This window comes from Dipteris shenzhenensis, chromosome 26 (assembly GCF_047967505.1).
Source record: "Dipteris shenzhenensis isolate YYH24624 ecotype China chromosome 26, Dip_SZ_1.0, whole genome shotgun sequence".
Taxonomy (NCBI): Eukaryota; Viridiplantae; Streptophyta; class Polypodiopsida; order Gleicheniales; family Dipteridaceae; genus Dipteris; species Dipteris shenzhenensis.
This window is the reverse complement of record NC_141621.1, coordinates 17,398,397-17,419,220: the sequence shown is the minus strand read 5'-3', so window position 1 is coordinate 17,419,220 and position 20,824 is coordinate 17,398,397. Positions and strand designations below refer to the sequence as shown.

At 42.3% G+C, this 20,824-nt stretch overlaps 1 protein-coding gene across 2 annotated transcripts in view; it reads left to right on the top strand.

Moving 5' to 3' along the window:
- Positions 1-13,531, top strand: part of LOC147884750 (multifunctional methyltransferase subunit TRM112 homolog A-like) — a 40,919-nt gene extending 27,388 nt beyond the window's left edge. The window contains exons 3-4 of one of the 2 annotated variants that reach the window (XM_087397562.1): positions 12,171-12,260; positions 12,564-13,531. In XM_087397562.1, the coding sequence (XP_087253688.1) occupies positions 12,171-12,260; positions 12,564-12,665 (192 nt within the window). In that variant the 3' untranslated portion in view covers positions 12,666-13,531. The remainder of the gene's footprint in view (positions 1-12,170; positions 12,261-12,563) is intronic. The other variant, XM_087397561.1, reaches the window with a different exon arrangement.
- Positions 13,532-20,824: the final 7,293 nt, after the last annotated feature.

The following is a 20,824-nucleotide window of genomic DNA, read 5'->3' as shown; positions in this document are numbered from 1 at the left end:
CAGACCACTATTCTTTTGATCAGCTAGTTACTTTGCTTTTGTAGGAAGAGCAAAGTAGAGCTAATAGACAAGCCATTATTCCTAATCATGCATTTGCTTCACAATAGAAAGGAAGAGGCAAGGCTTCCAAGCCTATGGGCAAGCCAAAATCTGCACATAGCAGCTGCAATTCCTCCCATGCATCTAAAATTACAGCAGATAAGTCAAAGAAGAAAAGATGCAACTATTGTCGCAAGCCTGGACATGACATTTCAGAATGCAGGAAGCGCATTGCTTCGGAGAAAAAGAAAGCAGGATTGACAGTTAATGCCTCTCATGCTATTGAATCCCATGAGCGAGAAGATGCTTCACCTGCACATGCTCTTCAGGATGATTGGGCATGGGCTGTCCATTGCTCATTTGATCCCTCCAAAGCTGATGCATTCTTTACTGCTAATGATGCTCAGTCCTGGTACTTTGATAGTGGTGCTTCCAAGCATGTCACATCTTGCAGACAATTGTTTCATTCTTTAGTTGATGCACCTCGAGGGGGGACTGTCACATGTGCTAATAATGCTTCATATGCTGTAAAAGGAATTGGAGATGTGCAGCTCACATCCATTTCAAGCCATCTAGTTACTCTGATAAATGTTCTTTTTGTGCCTGGAATTGAAGTCAACTTGATTTCAATTTCAGCAATTGCCACTTCAGGTTTCAGAGTTATTTTTGATGGCTACAGATGCCTAGTTTATGATCTGCGTGATGACAATGCCATAGTTCTCACTAGCACTTTGCAAAAGGGGCTTTATCACCTTGATCATCACTCAGCTGCACTTTCTATTGAAACATTGGCTATTTCAGATTCACAGCTTGCTGAAACTCATCTTTGGCATGAGAGAATGGGTCATCTCAATTATAGAGCTCTTGCAAAGCTACATTCACAGCAGATGGCAAATGATGTACCTCAAAATCACATAGTTTCCAAACATGTGTGTGAGGGTTGTCTTTTGGGTAAGATGCATCGGTTTCCTTTTCAAAAGAATTGTCCAAAACTCTCACAAAGGAAATTGCAGCTAGTACACAGTGATGTCTGTGGCCCAATGAGGACAAATGCCATTGGAGGGTACAAATATTTCATGACTCTCATTGATGATTTCACAAGATATTGCTGGGTATATCCTTTAAAAGCCAAATCTGAAGTTTTGTTATGCTTTCAGAGGTGGCTGAATATGGTTGAGAATGAATCAAGATGCAAGCTTGTCACCCTCAACACAGATAGGGGGGGAGAGTATATGTCTAAGGAGTTTGATGCATTTCTGTCTTCACGGGGCATTATTCACTCATGCACTACTCCTTACACTCCTCAGGAGAATCCTGTTTCTGAAAGGAAAAACAGGTCCACAATGGAGATGGTCAGATGCATGCTTAAGGCCAAGTCTTTGCCCAATAAATTTTGGCTTGATGCAGTGATGTGTGCCAACTATGTGCTGAATAGATCACCTACACGGGCATTGAAGACTGTTACACCTTATGAAGCATGGAAAGGCAGGAAGCCTTCACTTTCACACATGAGAGTTTTTGGGTCTCTTGCATATGTTCATGTACCATCTCAGCTGAGACATAAGCTTGATGACAAGGCAATCAAATGCATATTTATTGGTTACAGCTAGGAGAGCAGAGGGTATCGGTTATATCAACCAAATACTGGGAAGATTATTGTCAGTAGCGATGTAATCTTTGCTGAACATTCAGCTTCTCCTCTTGTGGACTGCAAAGCTAAGCCAGAAGTTGACATGTTTGATGCCTTTGAATCTTGGTTACCTCTGCCATCCTCAGAAGAGGACTTTGACCAGCAACATGAGCCTCCTGCAGGCCCTCCACCAAGCAATAATCAGCCACTACCCCATGCTGATTTGCAGGTTTCTCTTCCAGCACAAAATGATCCCACTATTCATGATGCAGTCATTGAAGAAAGAGAGCTGTCAATAGACAGCAAAGGCAAGTTCCCAGATGGCTTCTTGATACATTGAGGGACAGCAAACAAGATCAGCCTTTTGCTGCCCGGACAAGATCAAGGAATAGATAGATGCATGGTCATTTTCTTGAATTTGCACTCCTTGCTACAGCTTGCAATGAAGAGCCCTTGTGCCATAAAGATACTACCATTAGATGTGTCATTGCCATTGCAGCCCATCATCATTTGCAAGTGCACCGGCTTGACATCAAAACTGCTTTTCGTCATGGGGATCTGCAGGAAGAAGTATGTCACACAACCTCCTGGCTTTGAGGTTGTTAATTCTGAAAATAAGGTATGCCGGCTTAGAAAAGCCCTTTATGGTTTGAAGCAGGCACCCAAGGCATGGTATGCCAAAATTCATGCACACTTACTATCCCTTGGTTTTCAGAATAGTCCCACATAACCCACTCTTTATGTCCGTGGGAGTGGATCTGATTTTTTAGTGCTGATTTTATATGTGGATGATATGCTCATCATGGGCCTAGATACTCAGCAAATTGCAGCTTTCAAGGCTGATTTGCAGTAGGTTTTTGAAATGTCAGACTTCACTATTATTTGGGCATTCAGTTTGTTCATGTTGAGGGGGGTATCATAATGTCTCAGTCCAAGTATATTGGACAGCTCCTTGATCGTTTTCAGTTTGAGGATTGTAAGTCAATCTCTACTCTAGTGGACCTTGGCTTCAAATTCTCAGCTCATGATGGGAGCCCACCATGTGATATCACTCTTTATCAGCAGGCTGTTGGATGCCTTATTTATTTATGTCACACTAAACCTGACTTGCAGTATGCAGTATCTCAGCTCAACAGATTCATGCACATGCCTAGTTCGCAGCATTGGTAGGCAGTGAAGAGAGTCTTCATATTTCTCAGAGGCACTCAGGATTTAGCCCTCTTCTATGGTGATCAGGGTTCACTTACCATGCATGCTTACACGGATAGTGACTGGGCAGGATGTTCCGACACCAGAGTATCACATACTGGAAATTGTTTTTTGCTTGGCAATTCATGTATCTCTTGGCTTAGCAGGAAGCAACCAACAGTTGCCACATCTAGCTGTGAGGCTGAGTACAGGGCAGCTTTCACCGCTACAGTAGAGTGTGTTTGGCTTAGACAATTACTTATAGATCTTGGTATTCGCCAGACATCCTCCACTATTGTCTACATTGACAGCCAGAGTGCTTTGGCCATTGTGCGTAACCCAGTGTTTCATGTGCGTACCAAGCATATTGAAGTTCATTATCATTATGTTCGGGAGCGGTTGTCAGCAAGAGACATAGAGTTATCCTATCTTCCCGTAGAGGACAACATAGCAAATATGTTTACAAAGGCACTTCCTCGTCCCAAGTTCGAAGTCTTTCGACAGGCTTTACACTTGGTTTCCTTTGTTACATGATCTGACATCCCTTGTACATTCATAGGTGGCTATATCCTTTTGGATGAACATGTGTCACCATGACCAAAAAATACCAGGTATTCTGAGACGTTTCCAGAGTACTTCAGCCCATTCCATGGAGGGGGGTTTGTAGGCCATCTCCTGATGGTTCTAGTGATGTTCTATAGGCCATGGTATGTGCCTTGTAGGCATAAATAAAGGCACTTGTAGTGTTAGTGCCTTTTAGGCCACATAGGACACTTAGTCCTATGTGATACCTAGGACACTTAGTCCTAGGTCTAGGTACTTGTACCTTGTACTTCTCTTTTTCCTATTATCTAGTTTTGACGTGACGGCTAATCTATCGACTCTTTTGTAACCTGCATTCTCTCTCTTTCAATCGATCCTTCAAGAAGTGAAGTCTTTACTTGACGTTTACGAACCCACTTCTTTACTTGTAGGGTGGAGGCAAGTGGAGTTGAAGGAGAGTCCCTAGAACCAGTTAGCTCAATATGTTTTCCCCGGTGGACAAACTGGATAGTATGGCTGCGAAAACTGATTGATGGATCATAGTCGTAGAGCCACTGTTGTCCGAGGATGACATCGTATCGAGAAAGAGGCATGATGTCAAAGTTTAACTTGTCGGTATTTGATCCTGCGAAAAGATGAGTTTTTGATCCTGGTGTTGCACAAGAAGGTAGTTCCATTTGCGAGTTCAATCTGATAGTCCATGGGACTAGGACTGGTGGTCAACCGAAGTTTTTCGACCATAGAACTAGCTAGGAAGTTATGAGAGCAGCCACTGTCGATGAGGATAGTGACCGTTGTTCCATGAATCGATCCTTGGACGCAGAGTACTCGAGTGGCCAGGGAAGGTTCGGGGTTGCTGGCAAGGCTCATGTGGATGGTATTTGCTATTCGAACAGCTTTGCCTTTCTTGTCCTGTGCTGGGGTAGCATCTTCTGTTTAAGAAGTGCTACGTTCCATATTGGAATTTTGCTTTGGTCACTTTGGACAATCGAACCATCTATGGTCGCCCGTGCAGATGGTATAAAGTCCTTTTGTGCTGGAGTTGTTCTTCTTGTCAGTGGCCACACCTTTATGTTGGTGATGACGGTCATGACTTTGTGAAGAGGAAGAGGCGCGATCCCTGGAGGAGTGCTTCTGTTGGGATCCAGCATACAATTTTTGAGACTTGTGGGGATCTTGAGACCATAGTTTCCAGAAACGCCGTTTCGGCCTGGGCGAAACGCCAAAACGTTTCGGAAACGTTTCCGTCCCCGGAAACGGCGTTTCCGTTTTTCTATTTTTTCTAGGGTTTCTATAACCATGGAGGAGACACGTGACTCCTCCATGGATGATCTTGATGAGTGATTTTTGGAGCACTTAGGTCTAGGATTTTGTCATGTCAGGCTCCAGCATTGAGCAGCTGCTGCCAGCCACATGGATATTTTTTGATCATGTTTTGTATTTACTATAGTCTATTACATATGGATTATGGATGATGGATCTTGTTTTGTATTGACTCTTTTGAGGCTTGAGCCTTGAGCCTACAGTTGTCATTTCTGAATTTTGATCTATCATTTGAGTCTTTGACATTGAAATTTGAATGATTGATGTGATAAATCATAGATTTATATTGAACTTGAGTAAAGATGTATTTACTATTTTTCAAGCTTTTGTAATGTTTTTATTAATTATATATGTATGTATTAAACCCTAAAACTGAAACTCCGTTTCCCCGTTTCCTCTCGGAGGCCGAAACTCCGAAACGTTGTTTCCCGCCGTGCTCTGCACCCCAGTTTCCGAAACGCGTGGAAACTATGCTTGAGACTCTGTCGCTGACCTTGAGGTTATCTTGAGGGCAAGCACCCTTGGCCATAGTAGAGTTCTGTGTTCTATTAGAACTTTGCTTCCGTGTGTTTTAAAAATCGGTAATGCGCTCTGCGTAAGCAATAGCGCCAGCTGTGGTGGTGATGTTTTCTTTGAGGACATCAATGCGTAACGAGGGATTTAGGTCTGAGATGAAAGTATGAAGGCAATCATCATTAGTTAAACCATCGATCTCCAGCACCAATGTGGTGAATTGAGAGATGCAGGAAGACAGGGAGCCCGTTTGCTCCAACTGTCGGAGTTTTGAACGTGCTTGGAAGTCCGCATTGGCAGATATGAACTACTTATGGAGCACGTGTTCAAAACGTTCCCAAGTTAACACACTTTTGTCGTCCTTTAAGTGTCGTTGCCACCATAGGAAAGCTATATCCTTGAGGAGGGAGGCTGCCAAGGCAATCTTTTTGCCTTCAGTGAGGTCGACAATATCAAAGTACATGCACAGTTTTGCGAGCCATTGGTCAACTGTTCGGCGATTTCGTTGACTAGTGTAGGCTTTCGGAAGTTTAATGTCAAGTCTTTTAGTTTTGGAAGCTTGGAGTAAGCGGTAGAGGGCACGGAGTTCAGTGTTTTCTACCTCTGGTGGAAACGAGTCTACATAGTCGTCCGGTGGCGTCACGTCATCCTCTGTATGTGTGGTACTGTGAGAATCCTGGAGTCGTTGGACTTTCTGGACCAAATGCGTCGCCTTGTATGTTGACTTCAGGGGTCTTTTTTAGACTGGAGTCCCTTATCTCCGGAGAGGCTGCACATGAGCGTTGCGACATATTTGAGGTCCTTGTGAGAAGAGCATGAACCTGCGCTCTAGTTTGTACCATTCCTGGAAGAAGATCCGGGCTGCTCCCTTAGATTGCGCATGTTAGGAGGGGCAGGCGAGGCAGGATGGAACCACCCGTGGAAATATGGTAAAGGAGGTCCTGTCTGGGGTAACATTGGTGATGCCAAAGTGGGTGTTACTGCTTGTGAGAGGACAGGGGTAGGTTGTAGAGTCCACGGATATGAGAAGGGATAAGGAGCTGCTGTCGGGAGCGAAGGATATCCAGGAGGAGTGCCTTCTTAGTGTAAATATTGTCTTGGGTAAGGTAAAACCTGTTCCGGAGGATATCTGGGAGCTGAAGGAGGTGGAGAGTACCCTGGAGATGCTGAAGCTGAGGGGTAAAAGTCTCTCCAAAGATGGACAGCAAACTTGTGAGGAATATCGGGTTCTGGGTATCTATATGTCTCGTGAAACACAACCTGGACTGTGCTGAGGAAGTAATGTAATTGAGGTGCCTCACACAGAAGATATAGGATGTGGTCCAAGTCACTGGAAGGGCACGTGACACAAAAGACCCACGATGCAAAAGCTTCGAAATGGGCTGGTTGTGCAATCTGAACACAATATTGTGTGATAGATGATGCCTGAGGTGTCTTTGAAGGGACTGAGGCATTACCAGGGGTTTCCATGCTTTAAGGAGGGGGCTTTCATTTGCTGTAAGTTCTAGAGATCCCCTAGGCAGTGAGCTGGGTTTCTCTAGAACTGACCAGTTTTTCTTTCAGCCTTTTCCCGGTTCTTTTCCATACTCAGCACCTTCGGGGCTGCTGTTTTGTAAGAAGTCTTTCAAGCATCTTTGCAAAAAGAAAAGAAAAGAAAAAAAAAGCATCTAGAAGTGGGCGCCTACTTTATGGAGGACCCCACAAGGCCAAATCAGCCAGAAAATCCAGCACGATTTCCAAGAAAAGCTTCCTAAAGCTGAATTTAAAAAGCTCAGCTTTTTGAGAAAAGTGTGCCTAATTTAGGACTAGAAAAAGCTAGAAAGCTAGCCCCAGCTTATTAGAAAGCTCTTGCTTTCGGGTTGGAGGCTAAGCCTATAAAAGAAGAGCCTCTGAGCTCTAGATCACACAAATTGTACTCAGTCCATGCTCTTGTGCGAGCCAGTTGTACAAAGCCTTATTCTATTGCAATAAAGACCTTTGGGGGCTTCCAACCCTTATTTATGGGCCCTATTGCTGTGTATTGCTCCTCTCCCTCATCTCCCAATCCTTCTCCTTGTTGGCGAGTTAGTTTCTACAAGCCCTGCATGATTCCCAAGGTTGTACGAAGTTTCAGTGCCAGTTTCTCAAATTGCGATGTGTTTCATGAGTCTGCTAGAGAATTGCGATTTAATTGGAAGGTGTTTTCTTGCTGCACTTGAACATCTAGCCACCCACAACAACTCTTGTTGCTGTACATCAGGTTTTGGAGGCTGTTTTGAGGCTTAGTTCTGGTTTCAGTGGTATTAGAGCATGGTTTTGCTACTTTCCTTGGTAGCAGCTGTCCAAGGACTTGGACGAGACCTCGGTAAAGACCTCTGTCAGGCACACATACGCAGCAAGCTTGAAGGCGCAGGATAGTGTTAGAAACATGGTGAAGGGGGGGAGAGAGAGAGAGAGAGAAAGAAAGTTTATTAAAGTCTTCGGAAGACCGATGGGTCTATGAGATTGTGAAAAACCTGATACAATGAGCTGTGGTAGTGGAGCTACTAAACGAGCATCCACACCAATGCAGAATGCAAAAAAATGCAAAATGGCAATATAAGTCCTAAGTACAACATAGTCATATCCCAACTATATATATATCAATCTCAGCATCATCGTCGGTATCATCATCATCATCATCGTTAGCAATAGGACATCAGGGTGGATGAGGCTGTGGAAGTGGAGGCATGAGGTCAGCAATAGAACGCTATCGCCCCCTCAAGGGTGTTAAACTCCTTTTTTTTTCTTTCACTGTTCTGTTGAATTACGGACAATACAAAGTCACATGTCTCTCTTTTCGTTTCGTCAATCGAGGGTAAGACAAATCACAGGCGCTAGCATCTTAAATATCCTCCCAGCCTATCTCATGGATGGCATGCTCACAAAGATACGTAATTCATTCCTTCATGCCTATCCACAAGCCCACAATTCCCTAGATGGTTCCCTCTGCCACATGTCATCATTCTAGACCTTTAGCTTGGTACACCATTTACCCCTCTCTTGGGGCACAATTAAAACATTTGCCCCTTGGCATTTTTTTACACATTTAGGTGCACCTAGGCCTGAGCACTCAGAACCACCTAGTCGATGCCAATACAACCTCACCTAGGACCTTGACAGTTACTTCCCTTGACCATTTTATTTACGCACATAAAATATTACAAAAGTCGGTCATCTAAGAGAAAATGCCCACCAATCTTTCCGAGGTCATGCTATCTCGGCTAGAGCATAACATTCCTTCCCTCTTCAAGCATCAGCGTCCTTGATGATGAAATCTGGGAACACTCTCCGTAACTGGTATACGGATTCCTAGGTAGCTTCCGATAGAGGTAGACCATGCCATGCAACCAACACCGTGGGTATCTTCCGATTGCGCACTTGCATTGTTCCTCGGTCCAGGATTCTTGTTGGTTTGCGTCTTGCATTATCCTCTATCTCCTGAAACAAAACAACACCTTCGATTAGTGAGTCACCAGTATGCAAAAATTTCTTTAAACGAGAAACATGAAACACTGGGTGCACCTTACACCCCGGTCGTAATTCTAATTTATAGGTTACCTTGCCTATTCTTTTTAGAATTAACCATGGCCCACAATATCGAGGTGATAACTTAGCACACTCTCCTGCAGTCAAAGACTTAGAGTGCGAAGGAACTCTGAGAAAAACTTTTTCTCCTTAAATTCTCTAACGGATCGGTTTTCATCCGCATACGCCTTAGCTCTATCCATAGCTTGGCGGATGTTAGCTCTCGCAAGTGCTAGCATCTCCCGCATCTGAACCACAAAGTTTGCGGCACTAGGCACTTTCTGAGGTATTCCAACTATAGTTGGATTCGCTGGTCTATAACCATAGTTCAGCTCAAACGGACTGAACCCTGTAGAGGAATGTTTTCTATCATTGTAGGCAAACTCCAACAATGGCAAGCTGCAACCACTTGTCCCATGTATGTTGCCTCAATGACACATATGCTCTAAGCATATCCTCTAAAATTTGGTTGATTTTTTCCGTACTCATTCCCAACTCAGTCCTTAGTGTCTCAAATACCGCAATCCAAAAATGACCGGTAAATTTGACATCTCTGTCTGACACTATGGATTTGGGTAATCCATGCAGACGAAATATATGTCTAATAAACAAATCCGCCACTTGCAGGGCACTAATAGATTTTCTAGTTGGAATGAAGTGAGCCATCTTGGTGAGACGATCAACCACCACAAGGATAGAATCATATCCACCTTGTGTCGTAGGCAGCCCTACAATAAAGTCCATGGAAATGCTCTCCCACTTACTTAGTGGTATCTCTAAGGGCTGTAAAAGGCCTGGTGGCTTCACCCGTTCTGCCTTACTTATCTGACACGAAAAAAAACGTGTCACATATTATGAATATGCAATTCTTCTCAGAGTATCCTTAAGTTATACAGTTGTATTAGGAAGCTTTTCAGTTGAGGACAATTGTTTAGAAGATGAGGGGATGCCACCATTTGGGACTTCTAAGAAAATAAAGAGTAATCTTGTTGGTTAACCAAGAATAAGCTTTATTTTGCCGTGCATTGGTAAAAAAGAGATTTGTGGGGACGCCAACAAGGGACTAGAAATAGTCCAAGAACTAGAATGTATGCATTTTACTAACCTCTAATGGGTTAAGGTGTTGGTATTTGCTTTTGTAGGACCAAGAGGAGTGCAAAAATGGAGGACCCCACAAGGCCAAATCAGGCAGAAAATCTAGCGCAATTTCCATGAAAAGCTTCCTAAAGCTGAATTTAGGAAAGCTCAGTTTTTTGAGAAAAGTATGCTTATTAGAAAGCTCTTGCTTTCAGGTTGGAGGCTAAGCCTATAAAAGAGCCTCTGAGCTCTAGATCACCCATGTGGGGAACATGAAAGGAGCTTGGTGGTTACAACCAGTAGCCTCGACGCTCGTGAACAGATTCATCGATCTAGGTGTGACAATGCTTATGTCCGACATAGAGTAGTTGCAAAAGATTGAGATCCTTTTGTGAAGGAAGGACAGCAAAGGTGGATGAGGAAGGCCAGCTTCAGACGGAATGCGAGGCAGTTGAAGGCACTGACAGATATGAGGATCCAATGACTAAATAAGAGGCTGAGTATCCAGATATTCAATTTAGTGGGCGCTTTGGAAGGTACCTTGGCTGCTCTAATGGCAAGCAAAGTGATGAACTAGGGTATGCTTTGAGTATAAGGTTGAGTCAGTTGCGTGTTCTGGTCATCGTATAGGTGGATGGTGAAAGCCCTCTGGACAGGCAGAAGGGGAATTCTCAAGGCATGAGCACAGCTGGAGCTGTCTGCTTGTCCATGGTAGCTGTTGGTATCATGTACTTTGTGGAGACGGTGATGCTGGGTGATGCAGGTGCTTGGGATGATTTCTGAAGGGTTCTGGCATACTTCTAACTGGCAGTGCCACTGGCGCATGGTACTGTGACTGTACCAGTCAGAAGGCTCCAGGTTAGTTCCGATCGTTTGTGGAACAGTACCTGTAGGTACAGAAGGTGTGGACTTTGGACCTGGTTTCAATGACACCTTTTGCATGTTATTTACAGCTTCTAAATGGCAGCCGATGGATCATCTCCACAGAGTAGGTATTGGACAGCTCATTGAGAGGGGATGTTGGAAAGTAGAGTTCAACTCCCCACTTGTGAGTCCCCATATGAGGAGGACAAGGGTGAGTCAGACCAATAGATGGGAGTGAGTAGAGAGAGAGGATGCCACGTAGGCAGCACATAGGCTATCACATGGGCAGCATGACATCATCGTTCTTGCATTTGATTGGATCCCACCTGGCAGGCTGAAAAGTCCACGTGGGACTGCCTGCTGCTGCCTGTCTTGGGGCTGCACATGGGCCTGTAAGGAAGGACCAATGGGCTGGGTTTATGCCCAGCAATGAGCCCAAGGTGTGGGACCAGTAAAAGGCACCTGTAGAAGGGCCTTATATAGGTCAAAGGAGGCTGCTTGCAGTCGGCAAGGGTCCGGAGCAGTCGGCCTGCCAGTCCGGCCAGCATGATGCTCATTCGGCTGAAAGAGGGCCACGTCGGCCAGAGGAAGGGGCACTCAGACCTCTATAAAAACCTTCCCTTGGGGACGCAATTGTGATTCAGTTTTTGGCAACCCAGGCCACAGATGGACGCTGGGTTGCAGAGCAGCACGGTTCAACAAAGGTACTGGAGTGGGTATTCCACAGTGAGAAGCTATGCCTCTTCTTGAGCACCTATTGAAGCCTTTAGAGACATGCGGCAGTAAGGAGAGATTCCACAGCAGAAGGTGCATCAGACAGAGACCATGGTGGTGCCAAACCTGTTCTGTGGTTTCCAGCAGGTGATGGTACACTCAAGGTAGGTTTTGGACTCAATTCTACATATCTATACATATTTGTGGCTGTACTTCTGGCCGTGCATTTTCCTATGCTTCTTTGTCTACTTGTGTGCACACGTCTGAAGTGAAATAGGTGGTGTGTAGCATCCTAGCAATTTCTTTCACATAGGTGATTTGTGGTCAAAGGGTTCTGTTTGATAGTATCTGAGTTTGGCTTGTGAGTTAGAGATATGTGATTAGTTTTTCCAAGACTTCAAAGTCCAGATGCGAATATCCTTGTAAGGGAACGTGGGAAATACAGAATTAGAATGTTTGAAATGTCTATCCACCTGAATTATTTATGTAGAGGTTATTTGGATGTGAGTGGTAGCTTCTCAATTGAGGCTGTAATGAACAAGATTCTGGGAGGTTTTATGCTTTGCATGTTTTGTCACACTATTTGATATTACTAGGCAATGCCTTATTTCAGAGAATGAGTTTTAGTGTGTTCAACTTAACTGGATATTGGTTTCACTATTTCATACTACTAGGCCATGTCTGAAAGAAGGTTAGAATTCTAACGAAGACTTGGCTTTATATTCTTCTATAGCTTGGCATTGATAATCTTCCTGAGCAAGTGGAGCCTATGATGCTGGAAGATGACGAGTTCCTCAAAAAGTTTCATCATGCTTTGCTGGAGGTTTGAAATCTTGCTGATCTTAAGCACTCCTGTTATCGGACAGCTTACTTTTAGATCCCAACCAATGTTCTCTTGCTTTCACATTTTTGACTGTAAAAAGCAGAGCTAGATGAAGTCATTCTATTGATTCGGGGCATGCTTGATCTTTGTGGGGCTCGCAAAAGGAATCTGTAGGTTTGCAGTTCTTGTGGCTGACTCATGTATTTGAGCTTGTTTTAGATCTGTTTGTTTCTGTGATTGATACCTTTCTGTGCCTTATTGTCGTCTGCTCCTGAATGAGACTATGTGATGCATATCTTGCAGGTGCACTTAGAAGAGGGTGCTCTTATTTGCCCAGAGACAGGTCGACGTTTCCCAGTCAGCAAGGGAATCCCAAATATGCTCCTGAATGAGGATGAGGTCTAGCCAGTGGCTAGCTGATGCTATATCTTTTTTTGAAATGCACATAGAATTATGCCTGAGCATGGTTTAATCTAGCTTTGCATCAATTAGTGTGCCTTGGTCTCCTTCAAGCTCTTGATGCATCTTGGATGAAGTAGGTTTTAGTTCATTCAAGGTTGATTAAGAAGCCTCCTCGACTAAAATTCAACAGAATTTTTAAAAGCTTGCTTGCTATCTGTGGTACCGTTTGTACCCAGTGTTGCATTTTAAAGTCTGTTTCTTTAGGCAACATGATAGCTGAAAACCTTAAAGCCAGAGTGTGTCATCTAGGAAGTTCAGTATGATATAAAAATTCAAAAAAACTAGAGGCCTCCAATTTTTGGTAAGGAAGTTGACATTGAAGCTTAAAACCCCAGAGTAATTCTAATGTGGGAAAAGCGAAGAGCATGGATTCTGACCACAGATCTATGACCAACTTGATGGGGATTCAAAACATCAGCAAGTGAGAGCCTTGCAATGGTTTGGAAGTCATTAGATAAGCAACATTAGAATTGAGCAAGATCAAGGCACGAAATTCAGATGGAGTGGACTTTGTCCAAGTCATGAAGGTCTCTCTCTCTCTCTCTCTCTCTCATATGCTTGTGTTACGACGTTAAAAAGGTTCATATCCATATTTGGAAAACGTAGACAATGATTAGCCTTTGGTGGTTCCTTAACACTATTTTGGTAAAAGGACCTAAAAATGTTCTAAGACACTTTTATGTCCTGTTAACTTGGCCACTTTCTAGAATTATTCCAAGGCATTTATTTTGGGGCTTTGATTATTGGCTATATGAGGCTATGTGCTGGATTATTATGAATTGGAACTCACACACCTATGACTGGGTAAAAACACACCTATGACTGAGTTTTACCTAAAGTCTCAAGGTCGAGCTCTCAACCAAAATTTCAGTCTGTTTTTCCAACTTTTAGATAATAAAATGGCCATCCTGCTTGATTAGAATGAGTGGTTGCTTGTACTTACTATGATTTATCGACTTAGAATTAAGTTTTGTGAATGCTAATAGTTCGGCAAAATTGATCTTTGCACATTCTTTGACTTGCCTAAAAAATTAAACTCAACCATACATTGTTTATGTATATAATATGATATTATGGAGTAGCAATGGATACTACTTGCAATGGAGTATATATGAGCCAGTGTAGCGGTAGATAGATAATAAAGGCATGCTATGAAGTTGAGCGTGACTTCAATATTGAGATAGAATGAGACCAAATGAGAAAAAGACAATTGAATTAGGACTGCTTTATGACAGTGTATTTCCTAATTGGGATGAATGTGTGCAACTTAAAAGTGTGGTCAGATCTCTTTAGTCAAGGATTGTCACCCCTCTAACAGAGAATATTATTCGTGTCATTAATATGGAGTAAATGTGATATTTAGATGTAGACAATCTGAGGGTAAATAAAAATACATGGGACTAAATTAGAGGCTTTGAGGAAGTCCAAGGGGATATCCTTTCATGTGAAGACACATGATGGAGTGGAGTAGCTAAAAGAAAACAAAAAAGCTACCCTCAACTTTTGGCATAGCTCTAACAAAGGACATCATATGATGATAAATGATGCAATCTAGGTGTAAAGGCTTAGCACATCAATTGAACGAGCCTAGCTTGGGACCCATCAAAGAAAGAAAAGAGAAAGGCTTTTCAAGAGGAAAACCGGGGGGGGGGGGGAGAGAGAGAGAGAGAGAGGGTGGGAGGGAGAGTCAAACTATGTGATTCCACTCTTGGTGAGTGCTTCTCTTGATAAAGATGTTGATCTGTATGCTCTTGAATGGTTGCCTATTCTAGCCTCGATTCCTAGAGACATCATTTTTGAAAAATGCACATTGTTGTACGCCTCTATTGTTGATAAGTGCCATCAAGTTCTACCTTGGAATCACATTCTCGAATGTGCTGCATCTTCTACATTGCAGGTCAGACTTGTAACTTCTTGCTAAACCATCTTACATTCTGATCTTATGCATTATTTCTATTTGAAGGTTGTCGCTTCTCTTCACTAGAGGTAGTCCGTCTCGCTATTATTCACCACGGGTCTCTTCATTCTCAGAAGGATTTATGTTGTTTCCTTTCTGTGTTCTAAAGCAAACACTTTAATTTCTCCTTTTGTTGAGAGATTGGAGACTATGGGAGCATAGTACATACTTTGGGTGATCCTTCACTTGTTGGAACCTCTTCCCATGATTACTACTTTCGTTGACGAGTTTCCCTCCCTTTATGTATCGTGGTCGATTCTCCATTCTTTTTGTTGGGATTGTTACCGAGGCCCTTATTAGTAGATTTGTAGCAATCGTCTTGGGGTGGCGAGTTTTTGCCGATCTCTAAAACCAAACTGGTGTTGACATGCTTATGTGGCATTCCAATAAATTTTTTTGGGGGGGGGGGGGGGGATTTTTCTTGGGCTGCAGTGCAAGGCAGCCCAAAAAAATTTAGAGGCGATTAAGAGTAGATGATAACCACATGATTTGCTTGATTTTAAAGATTTATATGTTTGTCCAATGTTTGTTTGTGAATGTGCTTGTGCCCAAGCTCCCCCTTAGCCACGAGATATGTAGGGCCCATGGTCTAATGTCTAGCGCCTATTTGTGAAACCTCCCTTAGAGAAGCAAAGAAAATGCTTTCTAAGAAGAAAACAAGAAGTGAGACATTCAATTATTTAAACTAGATCCTTTCATGACACTATTCCAAATTTCTAAAGGGGAGATTTAAAGTGACTTTGTGCATGTTCATAGGGGGTGACATGGTGGGGTGGGGTGGGTAGAGTGGGCCAAGGTACCACAGAAAACTAGCATGAAATACAAAAGCATATAATTTAAGGGATATTGTAGAGGAAGCGTGATGGAACACAAAACTAGGTGGTGGATGTAATGAAGTAGAGATTTGAGGTAGTGGAGTCCAAATGCTTTGATGTTGCAGTTGGACCGGTTGCGTAGGCTTGTTCTGCACTGCACCCATGTCCCCTAAAATCCTCCTCAACCACACTGCCTCACAAGAGGCAAAACATGCTGATTTGTACTCAGCCTCGGTAGAAGAAAGAGCAACTGTGGGTTGCTTCTTATTGACCCATGACAGCTCTCCAGATCCAAGTGAGAAACAGTAACGTGGTCCCAGTCTCCTTGGTAGAGTCCGGCAAGGCCTCATGCTAACTCAAGGCTACACTTTCAAGAAAATCAGGCAAAATCTTCACTTGATCCTTCATGGAGCATCCAAAAAGCCTGGACAATTGAAATGGTAGGATGCTATTTGCAGATGTTATTTTTACTGGGATGTCTGCGCCTGTTTGTGAATCCTACCTAAGGTTTCAAAGATTTATTGTATTGACACATGGCAGTTTAATAAAACCCTCCTTACCCCCTTGGTCAGAAGGTTCTCTAATGTGCAATCAATGAAGGACACCAAAAATACCTGCATAGTTGGGATTATCTTCAAGAGTATTAAGAACTACAACCTTCTTATTTGTTGTACAAGGATACCTAAAGCATTGAGATGGTCCCGAAGAAGGAATCCTTAATAGACATCTCATAGAATTGAGAAAGAGTTTGGAATTATTACAATCTTCTCCAAAAAGAGAGTTCAAATTCTCACATACCTCTTTCAAAACAAAATCACTAGTGAGAGTGAGTTGTATAGTTTTGAATTGAGAATTGAAGAGGAGAGAACTAAGGGGAGGAGAATACTTTGGTGTTGTCCCCATGCATATATACATATTACCACTACCACAAAGGTTTTTTGTGATGAACATATTCAATATGGGCTTGGTTGTTTCTCCCTTATGATGGTTTAGTAAAGATGAAAGTGTCCGTATACATGCAAGGTATTGTGGAAAAATCCTATCCCTAACCCTTTGGAAGAATTTGTTACTGTTATGATTGCAGGTGAGCAAGATCTCTTTTGGTAAACAATCATGATATGATTATTTAGTGTTATCCCCTTAACAAGCATGGACAAGACTGGCAGTGATTCGTTGCCCCAAGTGAATCTGGCTTTAGGATTTAAGTCCCACCTTTGCATGGGAATTTTCAACTGTAGTCGAGGATAAGCAGATGTGGAAAATGCTCAGTCCCAAGGCAAGGAAGATCTTCTAGCCCCTAAATGTCCATAATGGTGTGTTAAATGAAGCACCCAAGTGGCTTAGCTCATGTGCGATTTTAGGATACATTCATGGCTCTCGCCCGTCAGGAAAGGTCTGAATGTAACAAACATACACTTCCTCAAGAATGGATTTATGGTTTTCTTATTTGAAAAGCCAAAGATGGTCAGTTTTGTGGTTCAAAATGGCACTTGGACAATAAGCAACCAGTGTTTGTTGGTCCTTTGTCGCTTTTCCCTTAGATTGATACATTGTATGCACACCCATGTCAGTCTTTGGGTTTAGAAGTTGAAAAGTTTATTAGCTCAAGAGGCGACCTGCAAGTATGTGTCCTTATGGACTTAATGGTTGATCCTCCAACTCCCATCTAAGTGGTAGAGGGAGATGGTTATGACTTAGTTCAAAACGTTTTCTACAAAATTATACCGAACTCTTATTTCCTCTAAGGGTTGGGGGGTCATTTTATTAGAGATAGGTGAGTCATAGGAATGTGGAGAAAAAAGAGAAGAAAGCCATTGAGGAACCTATGAACGTAAGGGAGGGCAAACCCACAGAGGTAAGCGAATCCCCACCCATGGATCAAAAAGGTGCAGAGAAGGACGAAGGAAAGGAAGTAGAGAGTAAGAACACGTTGGAGGTGCTGAGAGACGAAAGGGAAAGCTTAGAGGAAGAAGTGGAAGAAATAGTTCCCAACACATAACTTTGAGGAACAAACTTTGAAGGCGGATAAGGCAAACGCTAAAAGCAACGGCCCCCCCTTTACATTGGTTAAGGGCAAGAGGATAGTTCGATTGGAAAGAAAGAGCCAGCATGCCAAAGCAATAGGCACAAAACCAAGTTTAAAGGAAGCAACTTCTTTTGAGATGGGAGAAAAGAGAAGGATGTCAAGGGATTTTGTTGTTTCTCCTATACAAAGTACGATCCAATTTAAGAAAGAAAGGAATAGGAACACTTACTAAGAATGCAACACATCAGCCAACATAGTTTCTGCTTCTTAGTGCAAACGTTTAGGGTCTTACAAATGTTTAAAACAAAATATGGCTTAAAGCTTAGGTGGCAACTTAAACAAATTGACATCAAGAGAATTTGGTTTGTAACAAATCCCGAGGGTAAGGTAGGTCCAGCCTTGGGAGTACTAGAGTCTTTAGGAGGCCTTTTAGGAGACCTCTACACTCTCTAGGTGTTTGTGGGATAGGAGTGGAATTCACGCATGAAAAGTTGGCTTGTGACATCTTCTCCATTTATGCACCTAATTCTACAAGAGATAGAGCTCTCTTATGGGATAGTCGCCCTTTCAGAGAAAAGGCAATCATTCTAGGTAATTTAAATATGGTTGAGGCACGTGAGGACAGATGGAATGGTTTGGGTATACATGGGAGTGAGGCAAGAGCACGGGGCTGAGTTGATAGATGTGTGAGAAGATACTTGTTATACTTTGAACCAATAACCAGTATGTTGACAACCATAGAAGAGCCAGGATAGACAAAGCATATATGTCAAAAGCCATCCCAGAAGAATCTATACTCTACACATGTTCTTCTCCTCCTTTCCATTTTTAGATCCCAAGCGAGTGTTGATGAAGTTGGATAGAGGAGAGCAAAAAGTAGCAAAATCTTGGTTCAAGGCAAACCCCTTTTATTTTCAGTTACCTCGTGTGGGAAAAAAATGTCAGAATTTCACATGTAGCTTTTAAGGGGTCTAAAGTGGCTTTAGGCTATTCATAAAACAAAGATTTTTCTAAAACTATCAAGAAACGAGAAAATCAGGCAAGACGTAAGAGGAGACAAGACATTAAGAACCGAATCAGATCTAGTGGCAGAACCTATAAGTAGGAGCATGAAAGACTAAGGGAATGCAAAGACAATCTATGGAAGAAGGCCCTCATTGAAGCACATCAAGCACAGGTATATGCTAGGGATTGGTGGGCTGGAAAAAGGAGACAAAGAAAATGATGGAATATTTAGGATGCTTCAAAAAAAACACACCCAAGAATGCAATGAAATCCTTAGGGTGGAGGATATTGTAATCACTTTCAACAACTCTTAGGGGAACCCAAGGTGAAAAAAAAAGTTGAGAGCACAAAACACTTGCAATGCAGTTAAAGTGAGGAAGGTCTCCCATTTTGATTCAATTTATTTGGACAGAGATTTGTTTTTAGACAAGTTGAAAGAAGCCATCGACTAGATGGCTATAGGGAAAACCCCAAGAGAGAATAGCTTTCTAATTTAATTTTATCAAACCTTATGGGAAACTGCAGGCCCTTATTTTTAAATGCTGTGGTTGCAGGAATCCTTAGAAAAAGGATACTTGGATCCCATAATTAGTTTGGGCATGATAGATATTATCCTTAAAAGAGTACCAAAAGATGAACTAAAGGATTAGAGACCTCTTACCATGCTAAATACTTGCTAAAGCCCTGCTAAAGAGTTTGGAGTTTGTTTTGAAGATAAGGGGCATGATATCTTCTTTTTAAAAATAGATTTTGATAAAGCCTATGATAGAGAATTGAATGGGGCTTCATTCAATTATCAATGCAGGATATGGGCATAGGACCCAAATTTAGCAGTTTTGTGGATATTCTCCTAAAGCCAAGCTAGAAGTCAATGGGAACAATTCTAATCTTTGAAAATATTAATAAGGAAGGGATGCCCTCTTCTCTTTGCAATTGTTGTTGATGACCTTGGTTGGATCATTCAGGACAATGTGCACACGGGAGAAATCAAAGGCATCTAACTAGATGGGGTTCTACAAATTGTAACTCAACAATTTGCAGATGACACAATTTAACTCCTCAAAATGATCCTCAATGGTTGGAGTAGTGATGCAATGCCTCTTTTGTGAAGCATTTGGGTCCAGGATAAACCATAGTAAGATTGAAATTTATAGGACTAGGAGCCCTCCTCCTTACCTACCCATTGAAAAGGGATCCAGAATCTCAAAAGAAGGGGAAGTATTTAGATTGCTTGGTATTCCTATGGGATTCAAATTCTCAAAGAAAAGCAGATGGGATTGGGTTGTCAGCAAGATAACGGGAAAAGTAGCAAAATGGCAGGGCTTAGTAACCCACCTTGGCAAGAGGTAAGTATATTATTAATAATTTCATATAAGCTACATCGACTCAAAGTAGAGACGTGGAACAAATCACACATGCAAAGATAAAAATAAAAAGTGACTCAATGCTAGAGCAAGTCGTAAGCATTCAAACACATAAGATAGATGTCATCAATGAAGAACTATAGAGTGACTGATGAAATAGCAAGCAATACCAATAGAACAACGTGCAAAATTATTTTCCTCATTTTATCGAGAAAATTTTCAAAATTTGTGCAATGCAACATGTTAGGGCACTATTTTTGCTTATTTTTTTGTTTACAAGTCCAAGTTTTTGAGGAAAGAATTCACAATATATGATAGCTAACCTCCCTATAATGTGCTATGGTGGCCAAGCAAATAGATGCAGTGGTATTTGCAATGTAGCTCATGTTGTCCATGCTTAGGATATTTCCAAATTTAATCCACCAATCCTAAAGGCTGGACAATTTTCCTCTTGACAAGAGAGTCTACGTCCTTAAGGCTTTCTCCTTAGCTCAAAATTGTTGCATAACAAAGTATTTGGAATACAAACCAATCTTCATTGATTTAACCACCACGAGACTAACATTCATATTGTGGAAGGTTTCTCATGCTTGCATCACTTTTGGACTTGGGCACTTGGTGGTACTCACCTCGGATTGGGACTTACTCGTTGAAGCTTCACCTAACTTGGTCAACTGTAGTACTAGAGGTGACTTAGGCTACAAGTTGACTACCTTCCCTTTTAATTCTTTAGCCAACCTAGTAGCCACTTGATTTTGGTCCTTCTAAGTTGATGTCTTTTGTCTATGTGAGTCTTTATCCGGGCCAGTTACTAGGCCTTCGGCCCTAGTAGCAGCGTGTACGTCTACCAAGTCAATGACTGCCATCAGAATTTTTTGACACTCAGGGTCAACTTCGCTTCTTTTTGCATAATTCTTGAGCATCCTATTATGCTT